Consider the following 23766-nt stretch of genomic DNA (forward strand, 5'->3'; position numbering starts at 1 on the left):
TGTTGCTGGGTTCCAACATTCCTGAACTCAGCTATCGTGGACATGACAAAGTTGCATTGATTTGCCCAATGGAACAATTTTAAGCCAGTTAAGTTAAATTGGTACAAAAGGCTTCACAGACACTCTTATTTGGATTTAAACCAGTCTTATTTAGCTTAGACAATTAGGAATCAGTTAAACTGAAATAAGCTCCTCTTAAATAGAAATGAGAGAGAGCCCACACAGAGGTATGCACCAATTTAAAAATCACACTTTTAATTAAACCAGTGCATCTTGTCCATACAGGCGAGGCCTCAGAAGAACTTAACCCTTTCCTGTCTGCTTTTTACTGACACCTTTTGTATTCTGAAGTTATTGGAAAGGTTTATTTTTGATCCAAAGTTTAAGAAACACACAAATTACTGCAAATTGATGTTCCATTGGTAAAAGTGTTCAATCCTCTCCTTCGCCCCACTGCCAAAGAGTATATTTTCCAGTTCCTTCTGTTATCTAGTTTCCATTATTTCTCACTCAGTCTATTGAACTTACTATTTCACTGAAAGCCGTGTGTTTTAAGATTTATAATGTGACAAAATATTCCTGCCAAACAACATGAGTTGCTGTGCAACCAGCTTTGCCTATGCAACTCACTTCCCTGGCCTAGATCACCTCAAGTATCTCAGGGCACGTCTTCACTACCCGCCGGATCGGCGGGTAGCAATCGGTCTATCGGGGATCGACTTATCGCGTCTAGTGAAGACGCGATAAAATCGATCCCCGATGGCTCTGCCGTCGACTCCGGAAATCCACCGCGGCAAGAGGCGGAAGCGGAGTCGACGGCGGCGCGGCAGCGGTCGACTTGCCGCCGTCCTCACAGCCAGGTAAGTCGACCTAAAATACGCCACTTCAGCTACGCTATTCACGTAGCTGAAGTTGCGTATCTTAGGTCGACCCCCCCGCTGTAGTGTAGACCTAGCCTTAGTCTTGCTCTCTCAAACACACACTAGCAGTCCTGCCAAGTTATAGCAAATAGTGCAGTAGTTTGTGATACCAACAAATGTTCCTCAAGTTACAAGGATAAGATCAACTAATTGCTTTTGAAATTCAGAATTTAGACCCAGACATAAAGAGGGGGAAAGCACTGAGGGCCAAATTAGGATGGACATTTCGCTCTCACTGAAATCAGGCATTTCAGAGGAGAAGGTAGGCTTAATATACATTGTTTGTAATGATTCCCATGAGCCTCACACTGCAACTTGATTAGTCAATACAGAGACAGAGGATGCTCAGTGAAATCAATGGCTGACACACTACCTGCTGGGCTTTCTGTGAGAGCTGCAATTCTGAACCAGGCTTCAGACGGATTTGATTCTCCTGAGGAATCTGCACCGACAGGAAGGCTGACATACTGCGGGCAACCACGCGGAACCTTAAGTGTCAAGAGGAAGAGAGAAGTTGATGTAAAATTTAGATATTACTGAGCATCAGGATTAGATGTGCCAAAAATATCACCCTATTATTTCTTGCACTAAACCAGGTGAGGGATCTTTCTACCCCCGCCCCCCTTTTTTTTTTTTTAAATGTCCCTGACTTTTCACTAAAAAATACCCTAAGGGAAGACTAATAGAGTGATACTGGGATTGATCTCCGGCAGCCACTCCAGCCCACTGCTGCTCCAGTCCCGGGGGGGGCAGCCCCAGGGCTGATCACCACTGCTCCAGCAGCAGTGGGGCTGACCCAACCCCGGCTGCTGCTCCAGTGGCCCCAGGGCTGACAGCTGCTCCAGCCCTGCCCTGGAAGTAGTCATGGAGGTCCCAAAAAGTCACAGAATCCGTGACCTCTGTGACAGAATTGTATCCTTAGCCATTGGTTTCAATGGGGGTAGGATTTCACCCAAAAGAAACCACTCACATGCTTAAAGTTATGCTCATGCTTAAGTGCTCTGCTGGATCAGGGCCAAACAAATATTTCTGGTTTGGATTACATTCCCTTTCATTTTTCAGTTGGATTTCTTTTTGTTCTCTTATTACCAAGCTCCCTATCCACCTCTTCAGGAAGGAAACTGCTTAACACGCAAACTTTGGTGTTTCTTTGAACCACTCATGTTTTCCAACACATACAGAATAATATAGGAAAGGCAGAGTGGAACATGAATATACACACGCTGGTAATGTAAGACATGCAAGACAGTTGACTGCTAGAGACAAGGTAAAAGAAAGCCAGGCAAGTATTCTCTTTGATGGATCTCTCTGCAAACATAACTAGAGATGGCACCAAACCAGAACTCCCAACTTCCCCTCTCTCCAGCACAAATTATGGGAAAGTTTACATTCAGATCTTAATGCAGTCCCAAACTCCATTGCTTCTCTATAACAGGCCAAAACAAGAACACCCCCAAACCTTCAGGAACTTTGGATTCCTAACCCAACTTCAGAGCTTAGTTCCATCCATTCATAAAGTGTATAGGATTTGAGCAAGTATTTTCAAAATACGTGCTTTCTTAATCAGAGCGCTCCTTCCTAAATTCTTACCTGGGTGACAAAGGAGATTTCTTGCCTAGACCAATAACACCCAATATTCCGGACATCAACCTCTCCTCAGCCAGCTGATTCTGCCTGCCCTGTATTGAGAGCAATATCCGGATGACTGATTCAATCAGGATGGCGTCATTCTGCTCCGTTTGGAGTAAGGATAACTGCAGGGCTTTATGCCACCAAAGAAACAGCTTTGCCTCTTCCTTCACCGAGCTTTTGGTAGATGAAAGAACAATGCTTAGAAACTGATCTTCCTTCTCCTTCAACATCTCGTAAGCGTGTGGCACTGGGAAGTGTCCCTTTGCCCACCAGCCCAGTGAGGTGTTTAGTTGACAAGTTTGTGAAGGACATTTAGATATACTAGTTTTTATGCTGGAATAACTCCAATGAAATAGAATTCCAGAAAGTATGGGCTTGATGTAGAAATTAAAGGGGGAGGTTCAAAGGCCAGTATTATGTAGAAGGTCAAACTAGACTATCCCACTGACTCCTTCAGCCCTTAAATTTATTAATAAATGGTATAAAATCTGGTGTAACAGACTGGTGAGTCAGGCCCATTGTTCTTTGATCTTGGCTTTGTTTACAGGTATTTGATACTCTTGAGGAGCAGTAGATTTTGTTTTAACCATGATTTTAAAACTTTCCACTTTATTGTATAGCAGTGGAAACACTGAAGGCTTCTGCTGAGCAAAGCACACAGCACAAGTTCCTCTGTGGATATTTTTAAAGATTGTTTTAAAACCAAACGGCCTGAAGTCACACCCAAGGTTAATGAACTCAGATATTCCACAGAAAGCATCAGCACGAGAGATCTGCATCAGACTGTGCTCCAATAACTTCTGTCCAGTCCTCCTACCACCAAAAAACCACGCAGCAATCTTGGAGCATGCGTTTAGCATTGGAGAAGGTACCAAAACAGCCTTTTGCAGATTGCTGTCTTTCCCTACTTTGGCAATCAAGTGGATAGAGTTGGAGGGTACTACAGTCATCAGATGGCCAAGATATCTGAACTGCAAAAAGGAGAGCATGCATTCTCCTAGCAAGGCTTTTTAATCAAGAAAATTTTGCCCCTATTGCCACTGAAATGGAAAGGCATTTACCAGCCAACAGATTTGCTACATTCTGGATAGAACTGTTGAGCAGCATGTAATACTTACTAGTGCATTATACACCAGCACTATTTGTATTTTAATAAATATTTAGTACTTACAGTACCATAGCACTTTACAGCTTCAAAGCTCTTTACTAACAACACTCAATTCTCACCACGCTCCTTCCTGTTTGGTTTACCCATGTTTTACAGGGATGCAGGGACATGAAGACCTCCATTTTCAAAAAGTGCCCACCAATACTGGGTGGCCAGTTGGAAATACTCGGTCCTGAATTTTTCCCCCCAAAGTTGAGCATCCCACATTAGCTTCAGCACCTTATAAAAAAATCAGGCCCCTAGCATCTCCAATTGAACACTGAGAATGTAACATATTCCAAATTAGTAGATACCTGAAATTGTAGGCCAAGATGACTTGCTCAAGAAACAGTGGCAGAGCTGGGATTAGAAAGCCTGGAGTATAGTCCTATACCAGACCGAACGACTGTACTGAATCAAACTTTAAATACCTTGGATACACTTGCTCTAGCCATTTGCCAAGAGTTAGCAGCATTTTCATTTCATTGGTCAGAGTCTGCTCAGTGTTTAAACGCTGCAGCATGTAGACATAAAGGGTCAGGTAGCTTCCCAAGGATAAACATTCCTGCAGAAATTCTTCCATTGTGAGTTCAGGAACTTGAAGGGAGGCGAGTATAGGGCCCCAGCCTAATTCATGGTTGAGAGGAAATTCTTAAAACAAAGTGAGAGAAGAGAATACAGAAAGGACAGGACGTGTTTGTTAAAACAGTTTTAGGACAGGGTAAAGCTTTAGACCTAACCTACTTGATTATGTTCCTTTAAATTAAATAATTCATACTTTGGGAGCTATTTTCCAAATCATCAGCTTGTCAGGGAATCATGGAGGTTAAAGATGGAAAAGACCTATTAGGCTATCTCCATGTAAGCAAGTACATTTGCAGGTATTACAGCAGTATTAATTTTATAAGTCCCAGTGACAGGACTTCAAAACACTTCCCTTGGGTGGGCTAAAATCTTACAGAATTGACTGGGGCAGAAATAGATATATAGTTCCATAGACATCACTCCAAAAACCTACACAATTTGAGAGAGAACATGATCCTCTCTACAAGGTTTCTTATAACCATCCCACAGAATTCTACCAAACAACATACAATTTGTATTAAATTCTACATGACTGTTTTTAAAAAAGTTTTATAGAAAAACTATCCTTTTCTATTAAATTCCGTACGACTTTTCCATAAAAGGATGGACTAGAATAAATAGGAAGTGTCATTTAGGTCCCCTCAGCTAGAAAGAGAATAGCCATCAGGCAAAGCCAGACGGTATCAGAAAGTGATGTGTGGATGGAAACAATTCTAAGGCCTGGTCCCCATTAAGCCCCCACTTCGGACTAAGGTACGCAAATTCAGCTACGTTAATAACGTAGCTGAATTCGAAGTACCTTAGTCCGAACTTACAGCGGGTCCAGACGCGGCAGGCAGGCTCCCCCGTCGATGCCGCGTACTCCTCTCGCCGAGCTGGAGTACCGGCGTCGACGGCGAGCACTTCCGGGATCGATCCGGGATCGATTTATCGCGTCTAAACCAGACGCGATAAATCGATCCCAGAACATCGATTGCCTGCCGCCGGACCCTCCGGTAAGTGTAGACGTACCCTAAGAAATCATTACATTAAGACTGTAAAACAGACAACCAAAGAAGTTCAAAAATAAGCAAGAACACTGTCCATAACCTACTTGACTCTGTATAGATATTACTGCAGATACACACACGGAGCACAGTAAGTAACATCAACAACATACTTCAGGAAAGACGGTCTGATTATGAAATTAAAACCAAGTTAAAGCTATTACTGAGTGGCCTGAGGCTACAAGGAGCTCCAACCTAGCAATAAATTAGTGGACATTTCAAGGGTGATCTTTAATGTTAGCTCAGAACTTGGCATAAGTGACAGAATAGAGGTTCTCTCTTACCTTCATTAAAGTAAGCTGTAATACAAGCTTCTGTAGTCTCTGCCATATGTCTGACCGAGGCCAGGCTCTGGCATGCTGCTGTTAGCAGGGGCATCACTAGCAGGCCATGCACTTTGGTGTTGATCCAGTTTTGTAAACTACCCCGTAGCGACTCTGCTGTTGTGATGCTAGCATTATTCATCATCATCAGTGCTTCTGAAAAGAGACTACTGAGAGCCATATGACGAGTTTGCATATCCATATCTGAAAGTCAAAGACAAAAATACCAGTAAGAATAAGTCAGGTGTGAAAATAAAAATTAAAGAAGGGAGGAGGGATGGTCCTGTGTTTAAGGCACTGGACTGGGACTACGGAGATCTGGGTTCAATTTTTGTCACTGCAATAGACTTCCTGTATGACCTTGAAAAAGTCACTTATTCACTATGTGCCTCAGTTCTACATCTATAAAAAGGAGAGGATAATCCTTCCTAAGAATCCACTTTTTCTTGACGAATTAGACACTTCAGGCAAGGCACTAAAACGATTATTTGTACAGTGCCTCACACAACAGAGTCCTGATCTCAGCTGGGGCATCTAGGTGCTACTATTATTTACGTGGGGGGGACAGGGGACATTTACTGGGCTCCCACTCAACACAACTTGGTTGTAAAATAAAGTTAATGAACAACTTATAGCTGTTTGATCACTTCAAATATGACCAGAGGCATCCTAGAGATTTTAGCAGTCCCACAGCATTTCCCAAAATACTAGATTATCCAGATAACCTTGCCAGTCTAAGCATCTGAACCCCTTGCTTCATATTCAGACCCTGAATCTCTTTTCATAGTGCCTATTCTATTTCATAGGGACCCTTTAAATAGCAACCACTTATAACAATTTTCTTTAAAGCAATTTAAACATGTCATTATAATGCTTAGTTCTTATAATCCTTATCTAAAGATAGCCCTTTTCACAATTTAATTCAACAATTTACATTACTAAATGGAAATTAAGTATTTTAATACTATTTTTATAAACTGAACAACTAACTCGTTAATCCTCACAGCCCGCTGCAAGGAAGTATTACTTGCACCATAGTTCAAATGGTGAAACTGAGGCTAAGAAGTTAAATGACTTCCCCAAGGCCACAGCCACTTAGACCCGGCTGTAAAAAATTTTTACCGGACACCTAATGAACCAAAGGATGACAAGAAAAGAGAGACTTCCATCTGAGCAAGGACCTGGGGCAATGCTCTTGTGAGAAGTCCAGCCCTCCCCACCCCAGTTGCTGTGAAGTGGGAATGTGCTGTCATTGGATGCTGCTAAGGGAGCTACACCATTTTTCCCCCATCAGCTTCTAACTAGCAAGTGTTTGATAAATCGGATACATGACAACGTGCTGTTCAGCTGCTAAAAGGCGGGCTCTTCCACCACCCATTCCAAACCACCTACACCCAAGAACCTTCTTTCTTTTGGCTGACGAGTGTGAGAGGGCATTCTCTCCCCTTCAGCTGTGTGAGAGGGCATATGTGTTCTTCAAAACCAAGGTACTTTCCAAGGGACATTCATTACATAGTCAATAAATCCTCAGAGGTCCAAAGCCCATCTCAGAAATATTGCATGTATTTTAAATGCATGAAATAGTTCAAAAAAGTATCTGTATCTGTAACTAGCCTAACTCTATAAATAATATGTCTTGACAACTGTAAAAAACATGGCATTTCCTTAGAACCAACCTGGAGGGTTAAAGATGACAATATCGTCTAAGAGCTTTGACATTTCTTGTTCCAATACCGAAAGGGTTATTTTTCCATTTTGTTCCAGGGTGCTGAGAAACTGAACCACCTGGTGAATGTATGCTTGGCATTTTAGTGTTGCGTCCTATTAAAATTTAAAAAAGTTGGCACACTTAGCTCTATTCTCATGGTCCATATGACCACACAACACATCCCAACCTCAACAAGACAACTAGAAGATGATCAAGAACAGTCCAGAGGAACTGCCAATCATACTTACAAGATGCACATGACTATCGGAAGAAGCACCAAAGCCTGCAGAAACTTTTAAGAGTTTCACTATCAGTTCAGCTGCAGAATCCTTGGCTAGGATGATGGAAGGAGGATAGTGGCTTCTAAAGTAGCTGATGATGCTTTTATAAGATTCAATGCGCACAAGTTGCCATGGAAGAGAGCTGGTCTGTCCAAGGAGGTTAATCAGTGGCGATTCCTGAAGATTAAAAAAAAACGAATTCTCTTTTTATGAACAGTCACAATACTAAATATTGGAAACTAATGGAGAGATCAATCCACAATGTTTAGATTAGAGATGCACAGAGTGTAATAAAAAACCTACCAAACAGCTGACTGCTAGCAGTGTGGCTTTAATAGTTCACTGTGCTAAAATAATACTCATTGCATTTGTATGTACTATTGGTATTACAGTGGCATCTGACAGCCCCAACCAAAATTAGCAGATCAATGTGTTGGCACAATATGATGGTCCTTGCCATAAACAGAACTTCAATCTAAACACATAGGAAAGCGTAAGAGGGCAAACGGAGAAACAGAGACATGACCTGACTTCCATAAGGTCACACTGGTCAGGTAACATATGTCAGTGGCCGAGGTGGGAACAGAACCCAAGTGTCCCATCATTTGGTCCAGTGCTTTATCCACTACACTATGATACCTCCAATTCTCTCTCTCTCTCTCTCTCGCACACACACACACACACACACACACACACACACACACACACACACACTCTCTCTCTCTCTCTCTCTCCTCCCCCCCCCCTCACATCTAAGGAGTTCCAAAAACATTCCACTACAAGAAAGCTGCAGCCACAACGTTCTCCTAATACACTGGAACTTAACCAAGTTAGTTCATTGTGAATTTACTTATAAAACAGAATGATTGAATATTCCTATGTTTCTCAATTGCAGTTAACTCGGTAAAATCGAGTACCCTAATGACCTGGAAATAACCCAAATGAAATCAGATTGACAAGAATGTTACAATTATAATTTTAATAAAGATATAACAATTCAGCCACGCTGGGTCCATTTTAGGACACTCTCAGGAAAAAAGGACTCAAATCAGAACTTGTCATTCAGGTAAAGAAGACACAGGAACGTTCTAAGGGAAGAAAAGAGTTAAGATGCTAATGAACCTTGCTCTAAAGTGTTTTACACCAAGCCCCCTGGAGGTAGGAGGAAAATCTTTTTGGGTGGCTCACACATTATACACAAGTGTAGCTTTAGAAGTTTAAGGAAGATCTTTGAAATGACAAAATATCTAGAAGGTCACTGAAAGGAGTGGAAGGTTTCAGAGTAGCAGCCGTGTTAGTCTGTATCCGCAAAAAGAACAGGAGTACTTGTGGCACCTTAGAGACTAACGAATGTATTTGAGCATAAGCTTTCGTGGGGGTACAGCCCACTTCATCAGATGCATAGAATGGAACATATAGTAAGAAGATATACATACACACAGAGAACATGAAAAGGTGGAAGTTGCCATACCAACTCTAAGAGGCCATCTGTTTGCATTTGGAAAGGAAGATGATGTCTGTCTGTATCTGTACGAGTTTTTTCATGAAGTTGATGGATTTCCACTCCATACGGCTAAATTTAGTGCCTTGCATAATGACAGGTTTCAGAGTAGCAGCCATGTTAGTCTGTACCCGCAAAAAGAACAGGAGTACGTGTGGAAAGGAGTGTGTCGCCTGGGATACTGAACTCCAGTCATTTGAATAAGTTGGAAAATACAATGGCGATTGCGGATTAGAGGCTAGGATGGAGAACTACATCATACCTCCTTCAAACACAATGCATCAAAGGAACTGAAACAGAAGCTGATTATTATTGTTAATAATTTAGGAGCCCCTGTCATGGACCAGCACTCTATTGTGCTAGGCTCTGTGCAAACAAAGAATTTTTGGGAGACTCACCATGCCACCACAGGGGGAATTTGGGACCTATGAAGTGAGCCATAGCTAATTTTATGTAAACTTTACTGATTTCCATCTTTGACCTTTGTAATGATTCTTTAAAACCCACTTTTGCTAAATGCTTCTCTTTGTGTTTAATGCATTTATTCTCTCTATCGAACAAATATTTAAATGCAACCATAAAGTGGAACTCAGGTGCTGTCCGAGACTAGGATATCTCCATCCACACAGGGGGGGGTTTACAGGTGGAATAAACTCAGCCAGAGGCAGCTGGTTATAAAAATATGCAGATTGTGCTGCAATCTCTGCCCAATGAGGAGTCACAGCCAATGTCAAACTGGCATAGAGCTGAATCAGGCCTTAGGAATGCTACATCACCCTGACCTGCTGCTATAGTTACATAGCATCTCCATGTGTACGTTCATAAGGGAAGGGAGAGTTTTATGTTAAGAAATAAATGTTTGTAGAAGCAGCTATATGGCTGAGGCTATAAATAATATTCCAGACATGTAAAGAATGCTGATGACTGATTCAATTTGCTTATATCATGCTATAAAAGTACAGAATCAGAGTGTATTTGGGTGTAACAGGATGATAGATGTTTCCATGTGGATTGTTTTATGCTCCTTGGCAATTATGTCAGGGTTCCTGCACCAAGTTTTACTGTTTTCCAGTTTTGAACAGCCCTAGGCCAACCGGGGATAGATACAGATGTGGGCTGCATTAGGACCAGCAGCAGTTCAAGCTAATTGTACTTAAATATCATACAGGAAAATGAAAAGAGCTCCTATAGATTTTTACATGGGGGAGAAGGGTAGCCTCTCTACCCTTCATGGCTGTTGGGGAAGAATCACCTGGAGGAGTGAGATAAAGACTCAGTGGTGGGGACAAGCGTGTTTATTTGGTTTTTTACAACCCCTAAAAAGTCACTGGAGGCTCAGTTGCAGCTAGATCACTGCTTCTTACAACCACTTCCTATGATAGAACAACTTCCACTTAAGCAATACACAAAATATTACTACACACTCAAATCTCTTAGCCCTCCCGGGAGTACAGCTGTTTATTACATTTAAGAGTAGCACACTTCAGTTAATCATTCCCTGCTTGAGAGAATACAGCAGCCTGCCTCCTTGTAGAGGGCTGACTCCTCATTAGAAAGGCTTGGAACCAGATATATCTATCTGGATTCATCGAACATGTCTCCCGTCTCCCTCAAGCTCTGGACGCATATACACCTCTACCTCGATATAACGTGACCCGTTATAACATGAATTCGGATACAACGCGGTAAAGCAGTGCTCCGGGGGGGCGGGGCTGCACACTCCAGGGGATCAAAGCAAGTTCGATACAACGCGGTTTCACCTATAACGCGATACGATTTTTTGGCTCCTGAGGACAGCGTTATATCGGGGTAGAGGTGTACATTACAAACTGTAAAATTCAATTCACAGAGAGGTCATCATGCCACATTCACACAACACAGTATAAAAGTCCAGTCTGAATTAAACTGAAACAACATAGCTAAGGGTATTTTCAGTCCTTATTCTCACAGAAAGGCCCTAACCAGTGAAATGTTCTTATTTACAAAGGCCATGGGGATCAGGGTGAAGCAATAATTTTATTAATCCACCAGGGTAAATCAGGCTCCTCACATGAAGATGTCCCACTGTGGGCACTAGAAAGCTACCTCAAAAGAGAGAGATGGTCCAGTGTTTAGGGCACTACGCTGGGACTTGGGTAACCTGGCTACAAGTCCCTGTTCCACTAAACACTTCCTGTATGATCTTTGTGCCTCAGTTGCCCATCTGTAAAATGGGGATAATAGCACTTCCCTGCGTGTTGAGAGGATAAATACAGTACAATGGTGAGATGCTTAGATATGCTAAAGGGAACCATATATATGTTCAAAAATAACTGGAGTACTTGTGGCACCTTAGAGACTAACAAATTTATTAGAGCATAAGCTTTCGTGGGCTACAACCCACTTCTTCGGATGAGGATACAGACTAACACGGCTGCTACTCTGAAACCTGTCATATATATGTTGTGACAAGACGAGATGACAGCTCAGGTCAGAGCCAGGTCAATTCACTTGTGTATTAGCATAGATTAAAGCGATTGTTAAATGTCTGAATGTATTTGGTGTTTAAACATAATGAAAATGAATGGGTTGTTACTTGCATAGTTTTCAATCATTTGTGTCCAGTTATAATGTTATGGCAAACATTTACATAACAAATACACCTGTAACTAAAGCTGTGTGAAATGCAAATTAAGAGCTTTATCAGTAAAAAGGCTAATTTCAAAGCACATGGTCAGTGTGTGTGATGACCTGAGGTCAAATAGACACAAAATGTATTCCTCACTGCCGGACATCAAAGGAAAAGCTCACATTGGGTAGCGGACATCAAAGGAAAAGCCCACATTGGGTAGCGTCACTGTCAGTTGTTGTCTGTGAGAAGAAGCTGTAAGTCTGGATTTAAGGAAAGCGCCATCATCTCTAGACTGTTTGGACTCTTACAGGGAAGTGTACCAGATGCAAAAGTAGAGATCCCCAGAAATCATCTGGGTACCCTGAAAAGATTTTCGGGGAAACTGGCAGTTTATTACATCACTGCCACCATTTGGAATTACTCACCTGTAGTTATATTTTACCTGCTTTAACCTTTCAATAAAAGTGTACTTAGTTTACTATAGAAATTGGCTACCAGCATTGTCTTTGGTGTAAGATCTAGAGTACCAGTTGATCTGGGCTAAGTGACTGGTCCTTTGGGACTGGGAGCAACCTGATGTGGTGTGATTTTTGGCCTGAGCGACCTTTTATCACAAAGTTCAGTTTGTCTGGGTGGCAAGACAGACTGGATAGTTTGAAGGGACTGTCTGTGACTTCAGAGTAAGACTAGTGTAGTGATCCAGGAGTTCCCATTTGTCAGTGGGTTGTGGTGAAATCTAATTATAGAAAACACCAGCAGATTGGGCAGTCTGTCCTGTTTTTTGACAGTTTGCCCTGAGGCGGGAACTCACAGTTGAGAGCCACTCCAGAAAACGTGACATACATATCTAAGATAGACAGACCCAATGGATCCAGGTTTGGACATAGTTCATGGAATTTCTTTTACCAGTGTGCTGCAGCTCAGACAGGGTTTAGATATGGTACACTTGCTTGCCTGGTAATGGCAATTAACATAGAGATTAATGGATGCAAGGTATATTTCTGTAAACCTGATGGACCACTCTGTCAGCCTATCAGACACACTGTCTGGCCTCAACCATGAATATGGTGGCTTCCAATTGCCATCTCCCCATATGTCATCTGCATAGGTCCCCGTAGCACATAAACAAAGCTTAGAATGCTAAGATGTCTAAGTTTGTGACAAACCCAAGGCAATCTGATCCATCTCTGAACCTTTTCAAAATTACCTCTTTGCTTATAAGCTGCTCCTCCTTTGCCAACAGAACCACCATACAGAGCAAGCAGACAATCATACTGTGCGTTTCAGGACGGGGCTTGGGATTCCAGGCATCAGACAGGAAGCTGACCCAGTTTACGTCACATAAAACAGTACCCAAGAAAATGAAACAACTCTTCGGGCTGCCTCTTTCAACCTAGGAGAAAACAGACAGGCACCTTTATTTTATTTATTTAGATTTAAATAACTCAAAAGACACTGTCCGTAGCTTTAAGCACCCTAGCATCATTAATAAAGCAATTCAATCTCCGCAGCTTTAAATAAGCCATTCAACAGGACCTCAAGTCAGCCAGTCATCTACAAGAATTCCCTTCTACCCCCCCTTCATCATCAAGGAAGTATAACTCTCAGCCCTCCCAAAACCCCAGTCAAAGAAATGTCTTTTGCAGTATGTCCAGAAGGCCACCAAATTCAGACTATTTCAAATGCAGAGGCAATATTCAGGCTGTTGTGGACTTTCAGTTGCAAAATTGCAACTGGCTTTTCTCTCTTTGGGGAAGATCAAAAAATTCTGTATCAATTTTAGACGTGCAGGGACAATGCAACACCGACAGGAAGGCAGTAAAGGCCTTGGAAGAAAGATTCTGGAGTTCCAACACTATCTGTACTACAATTTTAGGGTGCAAATCAGAAGCAGTCAACTAGAAAATGGAAGTATGGTGATCATCATTTTAGTTAGCATAAAATTGGTTTATAATCCACTGATTGATACTTCACACATTGTCTATATATTGATACTTATTTTCCAAAGTCATGTTAATTATGCATTATAAACCCAAAGTGCTCGAGAGTCAACTTTTGGGGAAACGTTCAGTACATTACCAAAACGAACACTAATTTGATTAATATTCTTTCTCAAGTTCACGACTTGTCTAGAAATTCATTTATAAGCTGTCCTCGACGCAAATGCCTGAAAGCCTAAAGCCAAGCTGACAAAATCATTCTTAGAAAGTTTAATACCTCACTGCATGGTGACAATGGCTAGGCAGCTGGTATGGTGTGGCCACTGCCCATCATGCTGCCCAGCTGCCCATGTGCTCCCTGTCTTTCTGTTGTATCCTCCCATTGTCTCGTGTCTTATAGGTAGAATGTAAGCTTGTTCTGTGTTTGTACAATGCCTAGCACGATGAGGCCCTGGTTCATGAGTAGGACTTATTATTTATTTGCATTGTGGTAGTGCCTATATTAAAGGAAAGGAAGTGATTCAGTGGTTGGAGCACTAGCCTGGGCCATGGGAGAACTGGGCTCAATTGCTGATCCACCACGCACCTCCTGTGTCATCTTGTGCAAGTCACTACGTTTTTCAGTTTCTCATCTGTAAAATGGGGATAATAGCACTGCCCTACCTCACAAGGAGGTTGAGGATAAGAACATAAGAAAGGCCATATGGGTCAGACCAAAGGTCCATCTAGCCCAGTATCCTGTATTCCAACAGTGGCCAATGCCAGGTGCCCCAGGGGGAATGAACAGAACAGGTAATCAACAAGTGATCCATACCCTGTCACCATTTCCAGCTTCCAGCAAACAGAAGTTAGGGACACCATTCCTGCCCATCCTGGCTAATAGCCATTGATGGACCTACCCTCCATGAACTTATATAGTTCTTTTTTGAACCCTGTTATAGTCTTGGCCTTCACAACATCCTCTGGCAAGGAATTCCACAGGTTGACTGTGCATTGTGTGAAAAAATATTTCTGTTTGTTTTAAACCTGCTGCCTATTAATTTTCATTTGGTGATGCCTAGTTCTTGTGTTATGAGAAGGAGTAAATAACACTTCCTTATTTACTTTCTCCACATCAGTCATGATTTTATAGACCTCTATCATAGCCCCCCTTAGTCGTCTCTTTTCCAAGCTGAAAAGTCCCACTCTTATTAATCTCTCCTCATATGGCAGCTGTTCCATACCCCTAATCATTTTTGTTGCCCTTTTCTGAACCTTTTCTCATTCCAATAATCTCTTTTGAGATGGGGAGACCACATCTGCATGCAATATTCAAGATGTGGGCGCATCATGGATTTATATAGAGGCAATATGATATTTTCTTTGTCTTATTACCTATCCCTTTCTTAATGATTCCCAACAGTCGGTTTGCTTTTTTGACTGCCGCTGCACATTGAGTGGATGTTTTCAGACTGCGATGCTCAGATAGTACCACTGAGGGCCATACATCAATGTAACCGAATCCCACAGTAGTAGTATCGTACTGATAAATTATTATAGTACTAATAATTATAAATAATATATTGTAATAGCAACCCTCAGATTCTACAATAAACCTAATTGATGTACTCTTTGGCTAAATAAACTGAAACAGACATCCATTTAATTTCAAAGACGGAATTAACTAAAGTATAAATGGTTTTATTTCAATATGCATTAGGTGCTTACTTTAAAGAATTCTTCCATGAGCATCTGATCTGGGTGCATCTCTCTCCATGGAAGTCTGCTGAATTCAGCATGGAAAGTATAGAGAATGAATTCTGGCATTTTGGGGGCTGTGCATGAGTCACAATAATGCATCAGATGTAACCAGAGAGCCCCACGGTGGCCTGGCAACAACTTATCTAGATTAAAAGGAAACAGCCCATTTAAAACACAACTCCAGGGAAACCAAGCCAAACACGGACAAATCTGACTATAAAGGGGGGACACACTCACTACAAGTTCTTCCATGGACAGAACATTCAAAGAACAAGGACATTTTCTAAGCTTTGTTTGTTTCAATCTATAACTCAAGCGCTTCTTCTACTGAACATCGCTCACTCTGAAAAAGTTAATTGGACAATAAGAGTTGTAATCAGGGATCCTAGAAATCCGTTTGCCACGGAAAAACGTGGAATTTGCATTTTTAAAGAGAATCTTTAGTTTTTACATTTTGTGAACAAATAAAACCATATTAACTATTAACTACATTTTACTGAAAGTACCAGTGTCACTTATTCAATGCGCACAACCTCCCCCTCTTGTGGTTGATTTTTGAATGCGCTTTAAGTTTACATAGCTAAACATACTCCAATAAACTGCTTCAGGCGTATAGAGGTTACTCAATGGCATGTAGGGATTTGTGTTTTAATGCATCTCAAATTTCACTTCAGCCTCCAGGTGTGAGTAATTAAAGTTTTGAAAAAATGCCCAAAACTTTAGAAAAATCACCCCTTAAGACCATGTCACTGAGTTTGGCAAGGAGGAATTTCATGTTGATGGTAATGTGTTGTTCTGCACTGCATGCAGCAAGGCTGTCGATTACATTCGAAGGCAGACAGTTGTAGAACACATGGAAAGCACTAAACTGAATGAAAACAAACAAAAACAAGAGGCTGAAACAGCAGGGCCATCCACAACAGTAAAGAAACAATGCACCGTGCGTGGATCATGCCAACGTTTTACAACTGTAAATAGATCAATAAAACATTGTGTTCAACTGATACCTATATATATTGTGACTAGGGAAATTAAAGTTCAGCATTCATTTTAATCGCAGAAAAACACAGATTTTTATGTTTTTCTTATCGGAAAACTTTGGGGTTTTTATCATGGAAAACTAGGATCCCTGTTTATAATCCACTTCTTTCTGTAAGTAGTGAACTGGTTCTGTGCATCCTTTCAAAACTGTTAAAGAATTTGACAGGTTTCAGAGTGGTAGCCGTGTTAGTCTGTATCCACAAAAAGAACAGGAGTACTTTTGGCACCTTAGAGACTAACAAATTTATTTGAGCATAAACTTTTGTGGGCTACAGCCCACTTCATCAGATGGATAGAATGGAACTTATAGTAAGAAGATATACATACATACAGAGAACATGAAAAGGTGGAAGTAGCCATACCAACTATAAGAGGCTAATTAATTAAGATAAGCTATTATCAGCAGAAGAAAAGAAAAAAAAAACTTTTGTAGTGATAATCAAGATGGCCCATTTTAGACAGTTGACAAGGTGTGAGGATACTTAACATGGGGAAATAGATTCAATATGACATATCGAATCTATTTCCCCATGTTAAGTATCCTCACACTTTCTTGTCAACTGTCTAAAATGAGCCATATTGATTACCACTATAAGTTTTTTTCCCCCTCTTACTGATAATAGCTCATCTTAATTAATTAGCCTCTTACAGTTGGTATGGCTACTTCCACCTTTTCATGTTCTCTGTATGTGTGTGTGTATATATATATATATATATATATATATATATATATATATACACATATATCTATCTATCTATCTTCTTACTAGATGTTCCATTCTGTGCATCTGATGAAGTGGGCTGTAGCCCACGAAAGCTTATGCTTATGCTCAAATAAATTTGTTAGTCTCTAAGGTGCCACAAGTACTCCTGTTCTTTTTAAAGAATTTGGAAACTGTCAAAGGCATCACAACATATTTTTCTTTCATTTCTACTGTCACCAGTCTGAATTCAGCTCAGCCACCCCAAGTTATTACCGTGTGGTGCCTGTTTAGTGGCCTATGTAATATGAATTAGTGGTGACAGTTCCATTGCTGGTGGACAAGCATTTACATGTATATAAAAACCACCATGACAAATGGCAACATTGTTTGCAATCGCAACAGCCACATCTAAGAATGGATGAGCCTGGAGATTAGGTTGTCCCTCCCGGTTAGGGGTTGAGACACATTCGCAGGCTAATGACAGGAAGGTTACAGTCTGGGCAGTAGCAGTACATGTGCGCTGTTGACAAATGGAGGAGGTGAGTATTCAGGACAGTCAGTCAGGCACCCTCCATCAGCAGTAGTTACACACGAAGTTTTGAAATAAACAAAACCCCTATTTTGCCTAGAGCTGTTGCCATCTCTTCTGTGGCTGTGTAATGGGGATATCCTTGTAAAATACCACAGCATTACAGTTCACGCCCAGCAGCACTCGTATGCATGTGCCCAGTGGCCATGGCCCACACCCAAGACCTCTCTCACCCCCAATGGCTTTCCAGGAATCCTAGAACATGAAAGATTAATTGCTCAAACACTGCGCAAAGCCCTTCTCACTCCCAGCCCTCAACTAATGACAACACCCAGTTCACTACCCTGTTAATCCTCCTGCTTTACCACCTTTATGACATGTGCCCATGAACCACCCCACTAATGCTGAACCCTCCCAATTCTCAGATGAGTAATGAACATTTCAGAAAACTGATCTGGGCACTGCAACACCTCGAGTGCCCTCTACTGGGGGGTTCAAGAATGCACAAATATCTGTTTGAGAATATCTCCTAATGATTCAGGACCAAGACAGGAAGTTCTTCAAACTGCATCTGCCATTGGAACCAGAAATATTTGTGGTTGGTTTTAAATCTCCCTCTCCTCCTCTTCTCCTCTCCAGGCCCCTTGCCTGAACTTTTTGCTTTGCTCTCTCTAACATTTCTAAAAATCTACGCTTCCTCTTTGTCCGTACCACCAAAACCCTTTTCATTTCATGAATGAGTTAGAGGACAGTGCTTATAACAGAAAGACAGACATAAGCTTGGCTAGAAATTCATACCCACCAAACACATCCACCAAAAACACTGTTTGAGCTGCTAGGGCAGAAAGTGCAACTGGATAGAAACAACAAGAGCATAAATCTGGACTTCACGCACCTGTAAAGGTTTGGTGTAAAACCAATATGCAATCTGTGAACAACTGTACCATACTTGAGGCTACAGGAGTGTCACTCTCCAACCAGGGGTAGCATTGCTGTTTACTTCAAAACACAAACAATGAAGTTGTGTCACTGCATTTATCAAGCCATTATAGGTAATAAACATTTATGTAATTCAGAAATATCTGCACAAGCCACCCTACCTTGTCTCTGGATGGGAATATTACAGGTGTGCGCACTCCATTCAGACTCAACCATTTACATTCACTGTTCCTTGCTTGGAACAGGTACACATTATGGGACTGTAGTAAAGCGACCCTTGAGGTCAACAGTATTATCTAGTTACCTGAGCCAACATTCCCAGATCTCTTTCACAAGTGCCAAGCTACAGAATACGCCAGCAATAGTCAACTTTTCAATTATATGCGGGAGATACATTCACAGCTAAAGAAGACTGGCGGTTTAAAGGGAAACCGCACCTAATTTGCTAACATGAGAACTGTTTCCCCAAGTGAAAACACACATCCCACAGCAGGTATAATGCTAGGGCAGACTCATGCTGAAAAGTAACATGGAAGACATCAGTATTACGGAAGCTGAAGGCAGGAATCTGGAAGCCACTTTTTTAATCTGTGTCCAGTACTAATTGCCAGCATCCATATTTTTCTTTTTATCATCTATGATTCCACACCAGTATTGGGTGAAGTGTACAAGGTCCAGAAAGGACTGTCCTGCTATGGCAAGATATTTTTTGTCCTGACAGTAGCAAGTTATTAGCTCCCAGTACTGACCCTGGTGCCTCAGCCTGGCAGTACTACTTTTCCATTGGTCCAAGACTGAATGAAGCAAGTGTAGGACAGGGATTAAGGTAATTCATTTACTGTGTGTTGTTTTTTTTAAAAATACACTTCTGATAAGCTAGGTGCCTTTTCAGGTTTTATCTGAAACTCGAGTCAAACACAACACTGACTGGAATGAGTGAGAGGACTCTGACCAAGTAATTTTCTTAGTGAAGTGCAATTCCTTACAAAAATTAAGATAAAAAACAGTGTTCTAATGAGTTCATTGATTAGTTCCACAATTGATCAATGACATGACTTTAAATTATAAACAGGCTTGCTGGTTAAACAGAGGATTATAATGAAACCATTACTTTAAAAAATACCCTTTTGTTTAATAGCAACAGTTCATGTAATTATGAAAAATTAAATTGCATTAGTGTTTACCTGGCATCATCTTTATTTAAAACCAGAATCCATGGTTTAAAGAGCTCAGTGATGGTTGAATGCAAGGACTGCACCACTAAAAAAAAAAAAAAACAGCTTTGTTACTCAAGTATAACTTGTAGCAATCAAATTACACACAGCCACCAAACCTGGATAAAAAATCTTAACCTCTTCCTTCAAAAGAGGCACAAACCAGACAATCATGGACAAATGAAGATTGGAAATAAATTAATACTTTATATTTCCCAATAGCTTCACAAACATTACCTCATTAAATCTCACAACCCCTATCAGGTAAATATTAACATGATTTTTATAAACTGAATCACCAGAGTGAAGGGACTTGCTAAAGGCAAAAAGGGTCTGTGTCAGAACTGAGTTTAGTTCCCACTCCTGTGTTCAAATCACAATGCCACACTTCTTTCTCTGAAAACAGTGGAAGCAGCACATATACATCTGAAGAGAATCTGGCACCAGGACACACAACTCTCAGCAGTAAATCTAGATTTCTCCCATCACCATAGAGGGGAGAAGTTATACAGCATGCCTGCAAGGTGAAGTACTAAAGACAAAGTGTTCCCACAATATCCTGCCCTGTTTTTTTTTAAATGCCAAATTCAGATCAACCTGAAGTTCCTGAACTCTGGATAAGAGCGGGTTGATTATGTTCCCTGGGTTCACTGACTGCAGCTCCTGATAACTGGGCTCATATGGAGCCTCAGCTCTGGGGAGATCCTAAACTCCTTAGAAGTTAAGCTAAATGATTTCACAGCTCATAAGCAACAGCTGAGATCTTTATAAGGCTGGGCCCCCTTCTGTATTTGCAAGCGCAAAGGTCTTCAATAGAAGATCTTAACCCACTAGATTGTGGATATTCAACTTCTCTCTTTAAATAATTTGCTTTTATGCACATTACCTGCTAGAATTCTGCTGCTGCCAACTGGTTCCTGTGCTAAACTGACCACCTCAGAATCAATAAGCCGTTTCACGAGGTACTCCAGCAACGTCTTCACTTCAGTCATGTAGGGACTCCACTTTGAAAACAGGCCAAAGCTCCTGAAATCCAATGAAGCTAACCGTAGCTTGCAGAAAGACTTGCAAAGCCATTCTATTGTCTCTGTGACCTGCAGAGAGTGGAGAGCTCTGAATCAACCAAGGAGGATACAAATTCGGGGGGGAAAGTGTTACAGAGCTATGTGGCTGTTCAATGGTGGATACCGATTTCAGCTGAGAATTACAGTAAACTTCAGAGATCAGCTAGAAAGCTTCCCACCTGTTCTGCAGACAGAAGGATTTTTGCAGAGTTTCGCAGTACTGGACTTTTAGTGGAGTCACCCTTGCTCCTTCGTTCAGTTTCTGAGGTACAGCAACCCAAAGTTTTAAGCAATGCCTTCCAACAGTCAGGGCTAAGGAGTTGCTCTGAAGAACCTTAGGACAAAAAGAATGGGGGTTGTGTTTTTTATTTAGGAAAAGTACATTAAAATCATAATGATAACTTTAATTCCTCTTTCCTAATATTAGCCATAGGAGCCTGCTATTAGATTGACATGTATAGCCGATGACAAAACTATGTGAGAGATGGTGGCTTGAATCTTAGGATATTAAAGCTATTTCCCAGATGTGGATATTTTAATGTTCAGATTTAGTGTTATTTTTATTACAGGTTACAGGGCCTCAACTAAGATCAAGGCCCCGCTGCAGTAGGGGCACTATGCAGACATAGCATGAGACAGATAATGCCTCCAAGAGTTTACAACCTAACAAACAAGACAACGGGTGAAAGAAAAGGAGTATTGTAACCCCATTTTACAGATGGGGGAATTGAGGAATAGCGAGATCAAGGAATTCCCCCAGTCACACTGGACATGTGTGGCAAAGCTGAGAATCAAACCCAGGGTTCCAGAATTCCAGTGTTTTAACTGCCAAGGCTAGTCAAAAGTGTCTCAAAAATATGTTGTAACATGACTGATGGCAAAATGGCTCATTGATATGAGACACTCCAGCTTTGCCAGTGAGAGAAAGCTGTGCTCTACACCTCCCTGCAGCAATGATCTGTGGATCTTGATATGAAGAAAAATGTAGCTTTTTAGTACAGCTAACAATGATCTGTGGATCTTGATATGAAGAAAAATGTAGCTTTTTAGTACAGCTAACAATGATCTGTGGATCTTGATATGAAGAAAAATGTAGCTTTTTAGTACAGCTAACATACAATTAGCAGAAAATATACACACAATTCTGTATTTACTAAACTGTGACAACTTTGAAATCATACTGTATTTGTGGTGGTTTAACTGTATTGCAATCCCTCTCCATACCCCAGTCCAAATTTTAGGAGTTTAAATATTGAAGCCGTCTAGTACAGTTCAATGTAGTTATTTTAAAATTAATCTGAGGCTTGCCCTGGTTGACTCAGATACTCACTTTGCATGAGCAGTCTTAGAAAGTCACTGTAATGGTCAGGGAACTGGTACTGAAGGAGATATGTCCAGTGCTTGCAAAAAATATTAAATGGCATCAAAATGTCTTCTTCAGGCTCAAGGCCACAGGCGCTGAGTGCCAAGTGAATGGACTCCAGAAGCCGGGTACGTTCAGACAGAGGAGGCTTAGTGAGGTTTAGCCATTGTGGGAAGTCAAACTAAAACAGAAGAGAGGCAGTGTTTGTTCAAGAAAGCTCTATGTTAAAAATAGAGTTAATTGAAGAGCTGAATTTTAAGAATAAAGGACTTGCTGGGACAGAAAAAGGATATTTTTGTTTCAAGATAGGCCAGGAAAGAAGGGGATGGCTGCATGGCTCATAAGTTTGAAAATGGGGACAGCGTCTGTCTAACCTCTAGGTCAGGGGTCGGCAACCTCTGGCACGCGGCTCGCCAGGGTAAGCACCCTGGCGGGCCGGGCCAGTTTATTTACCTGCTGACGCGGCAGGTTCGGCCAATCGCGGCCCCCACTGGCCATCGTTCGCCGTCCCGGGCCAATGGGGGCGGCGGGAAGTTGCGGCCAGCACATCCCTCGCCCGCGCCGCTTCCCGCCGCCCCCATTGGCCCGGACGGCGAACCCCGGCCGCGATCGGCCGAACCTGCCGTGTCAGCAGGTAAATAAACTGGCCCGGCCCGCCAGGGTGCTTACCCTGGCGAGCCGCGTGCCAGAGGTTGCCGACCCCTGCTCTAGGTTATCTGTTCAAATCCAATCTAGGTCAATAGTGACTGAATGTAATCATTACCCAATGGTTGCTTGGTTGCCTCCGTGAAGTGTGTTAGGACATTCAGTCAGGTTCCCAGTGGACATGTGTCTGTCTCCAACACTGCTGTCACAATGGGATTGATTGGCTCCCTCGTGGTTGCCTCTTCAGAGGCACCAAGGACGGAATGAGCCAAGGAGACCAAACCTTCCTTTGACCCCAGCTCAGAAGTAAAGCTTGCCGAAAGGGAAGCACTGGAAAGCGTGTACTGCTGCTACCCATGATGGGAAATGATATCTTTATAGTCCCTAATATAGTGTTCACCTCCAGCCCCGCTTCAACTTAGCCACAATAAGAGCTGTGCTGTACTAGCAATATACTCCTAACGAGTAATTCATCACTGCTGCTTTAAAAAAAAAAATCAGGTTTTATTTATTTCTCTGTTAGTCTGAATTCACATTCTTTTGGAAAACAGTCCTGAGATGCAACCCGTATAACACTATATTATGAGCATTCAGAGCATGTTACCTTCGTCAGCAACGTGAAAACAACATCACTGTTGTCATCACTCAGAAACGCCACAACTTTTTCATACAAATTTACAAATTCATCAGGTGAGGCAACTGGAGTGAAGTAGGGAGAGAGCAGATTACAGAGTCTTCGATTCTGTAGGATGGTTTGGAGGACTAATTTGCATTCAGATTTGGTCCCGCTGATAAATACCTTAAAAGAGAGTCAGTGTCATTAAACAATTCCT

At 41.6% G+C, this 23766-nt stretch overlaps 1 protein-coding gene across 1 annotated transcript in view; it reads right to left on the reverse strand.

Annotated features, from left to right (window-relative positions):
* The window catches only part of EPG5 (ectopic P-granules 5 autophagy tethering factor), a 103352-nt gene that overhangs the window by 1057 nt on the left and 78529 nt on the right, over positions 1-23766 (reverse strand). The window contains exons 30-43 of the mRNA XM_065406616.1: positions 23538-23732; positions 22256-22469; positions 21105-21259; positions 20748-20955; positions 19832-19907; positions 18604-18707; positions 15402-15577; positions 12962-13147; positions 7610-7819; positions 7330-7474; positions 5615-5857; positions 4131-4350; positions 2511-2726; positions 1294-1408 (exon numbers count right to left, since the gene is read on the reverse strand). Coding sequence (XP_065262688.1) covers positions 1294-1408; positions 2511-2726; positions 4131-4350; positions 5615-5857; positions 7330-7474; positions 7610-7819; positions 12962-13147; positions 15402-15577; positions 18604-18707; positions 19832-19907; positions 20748-20955; positions 21105-21259; positions 22256-22469; positions 23538-23732 — 2463 coding nt within the window. The remainder of the gene's footprint in view (positions 1-1293; positions 1409-2510; positions 2727-4130; positions 4351-5614; positions 5858-7329; positions 7475-7609; positions 7820-12961; positions 13148-15401; positions 15578-18603; positions 18708-19831; positions 19908-20747; positions 20956-21104; positions 21260-22255; positions 22470-23537; positions 23733-23766) is intronic.

The sequence above is a fragment of the Emys orbicularis genome, chromosome 6 (assembly GCF_028017835.1).
Source record: "Emys orbicularis isolate rEmyOrb1 chromosome 6, rEmyOrb1.hap1, whole genome shotgun sequence".
NCBI classification, from domain to species: Eukaryota; Metazoa; Chordata; order Testudines; family Emydidae; genus Emys; species Emys orbicularis.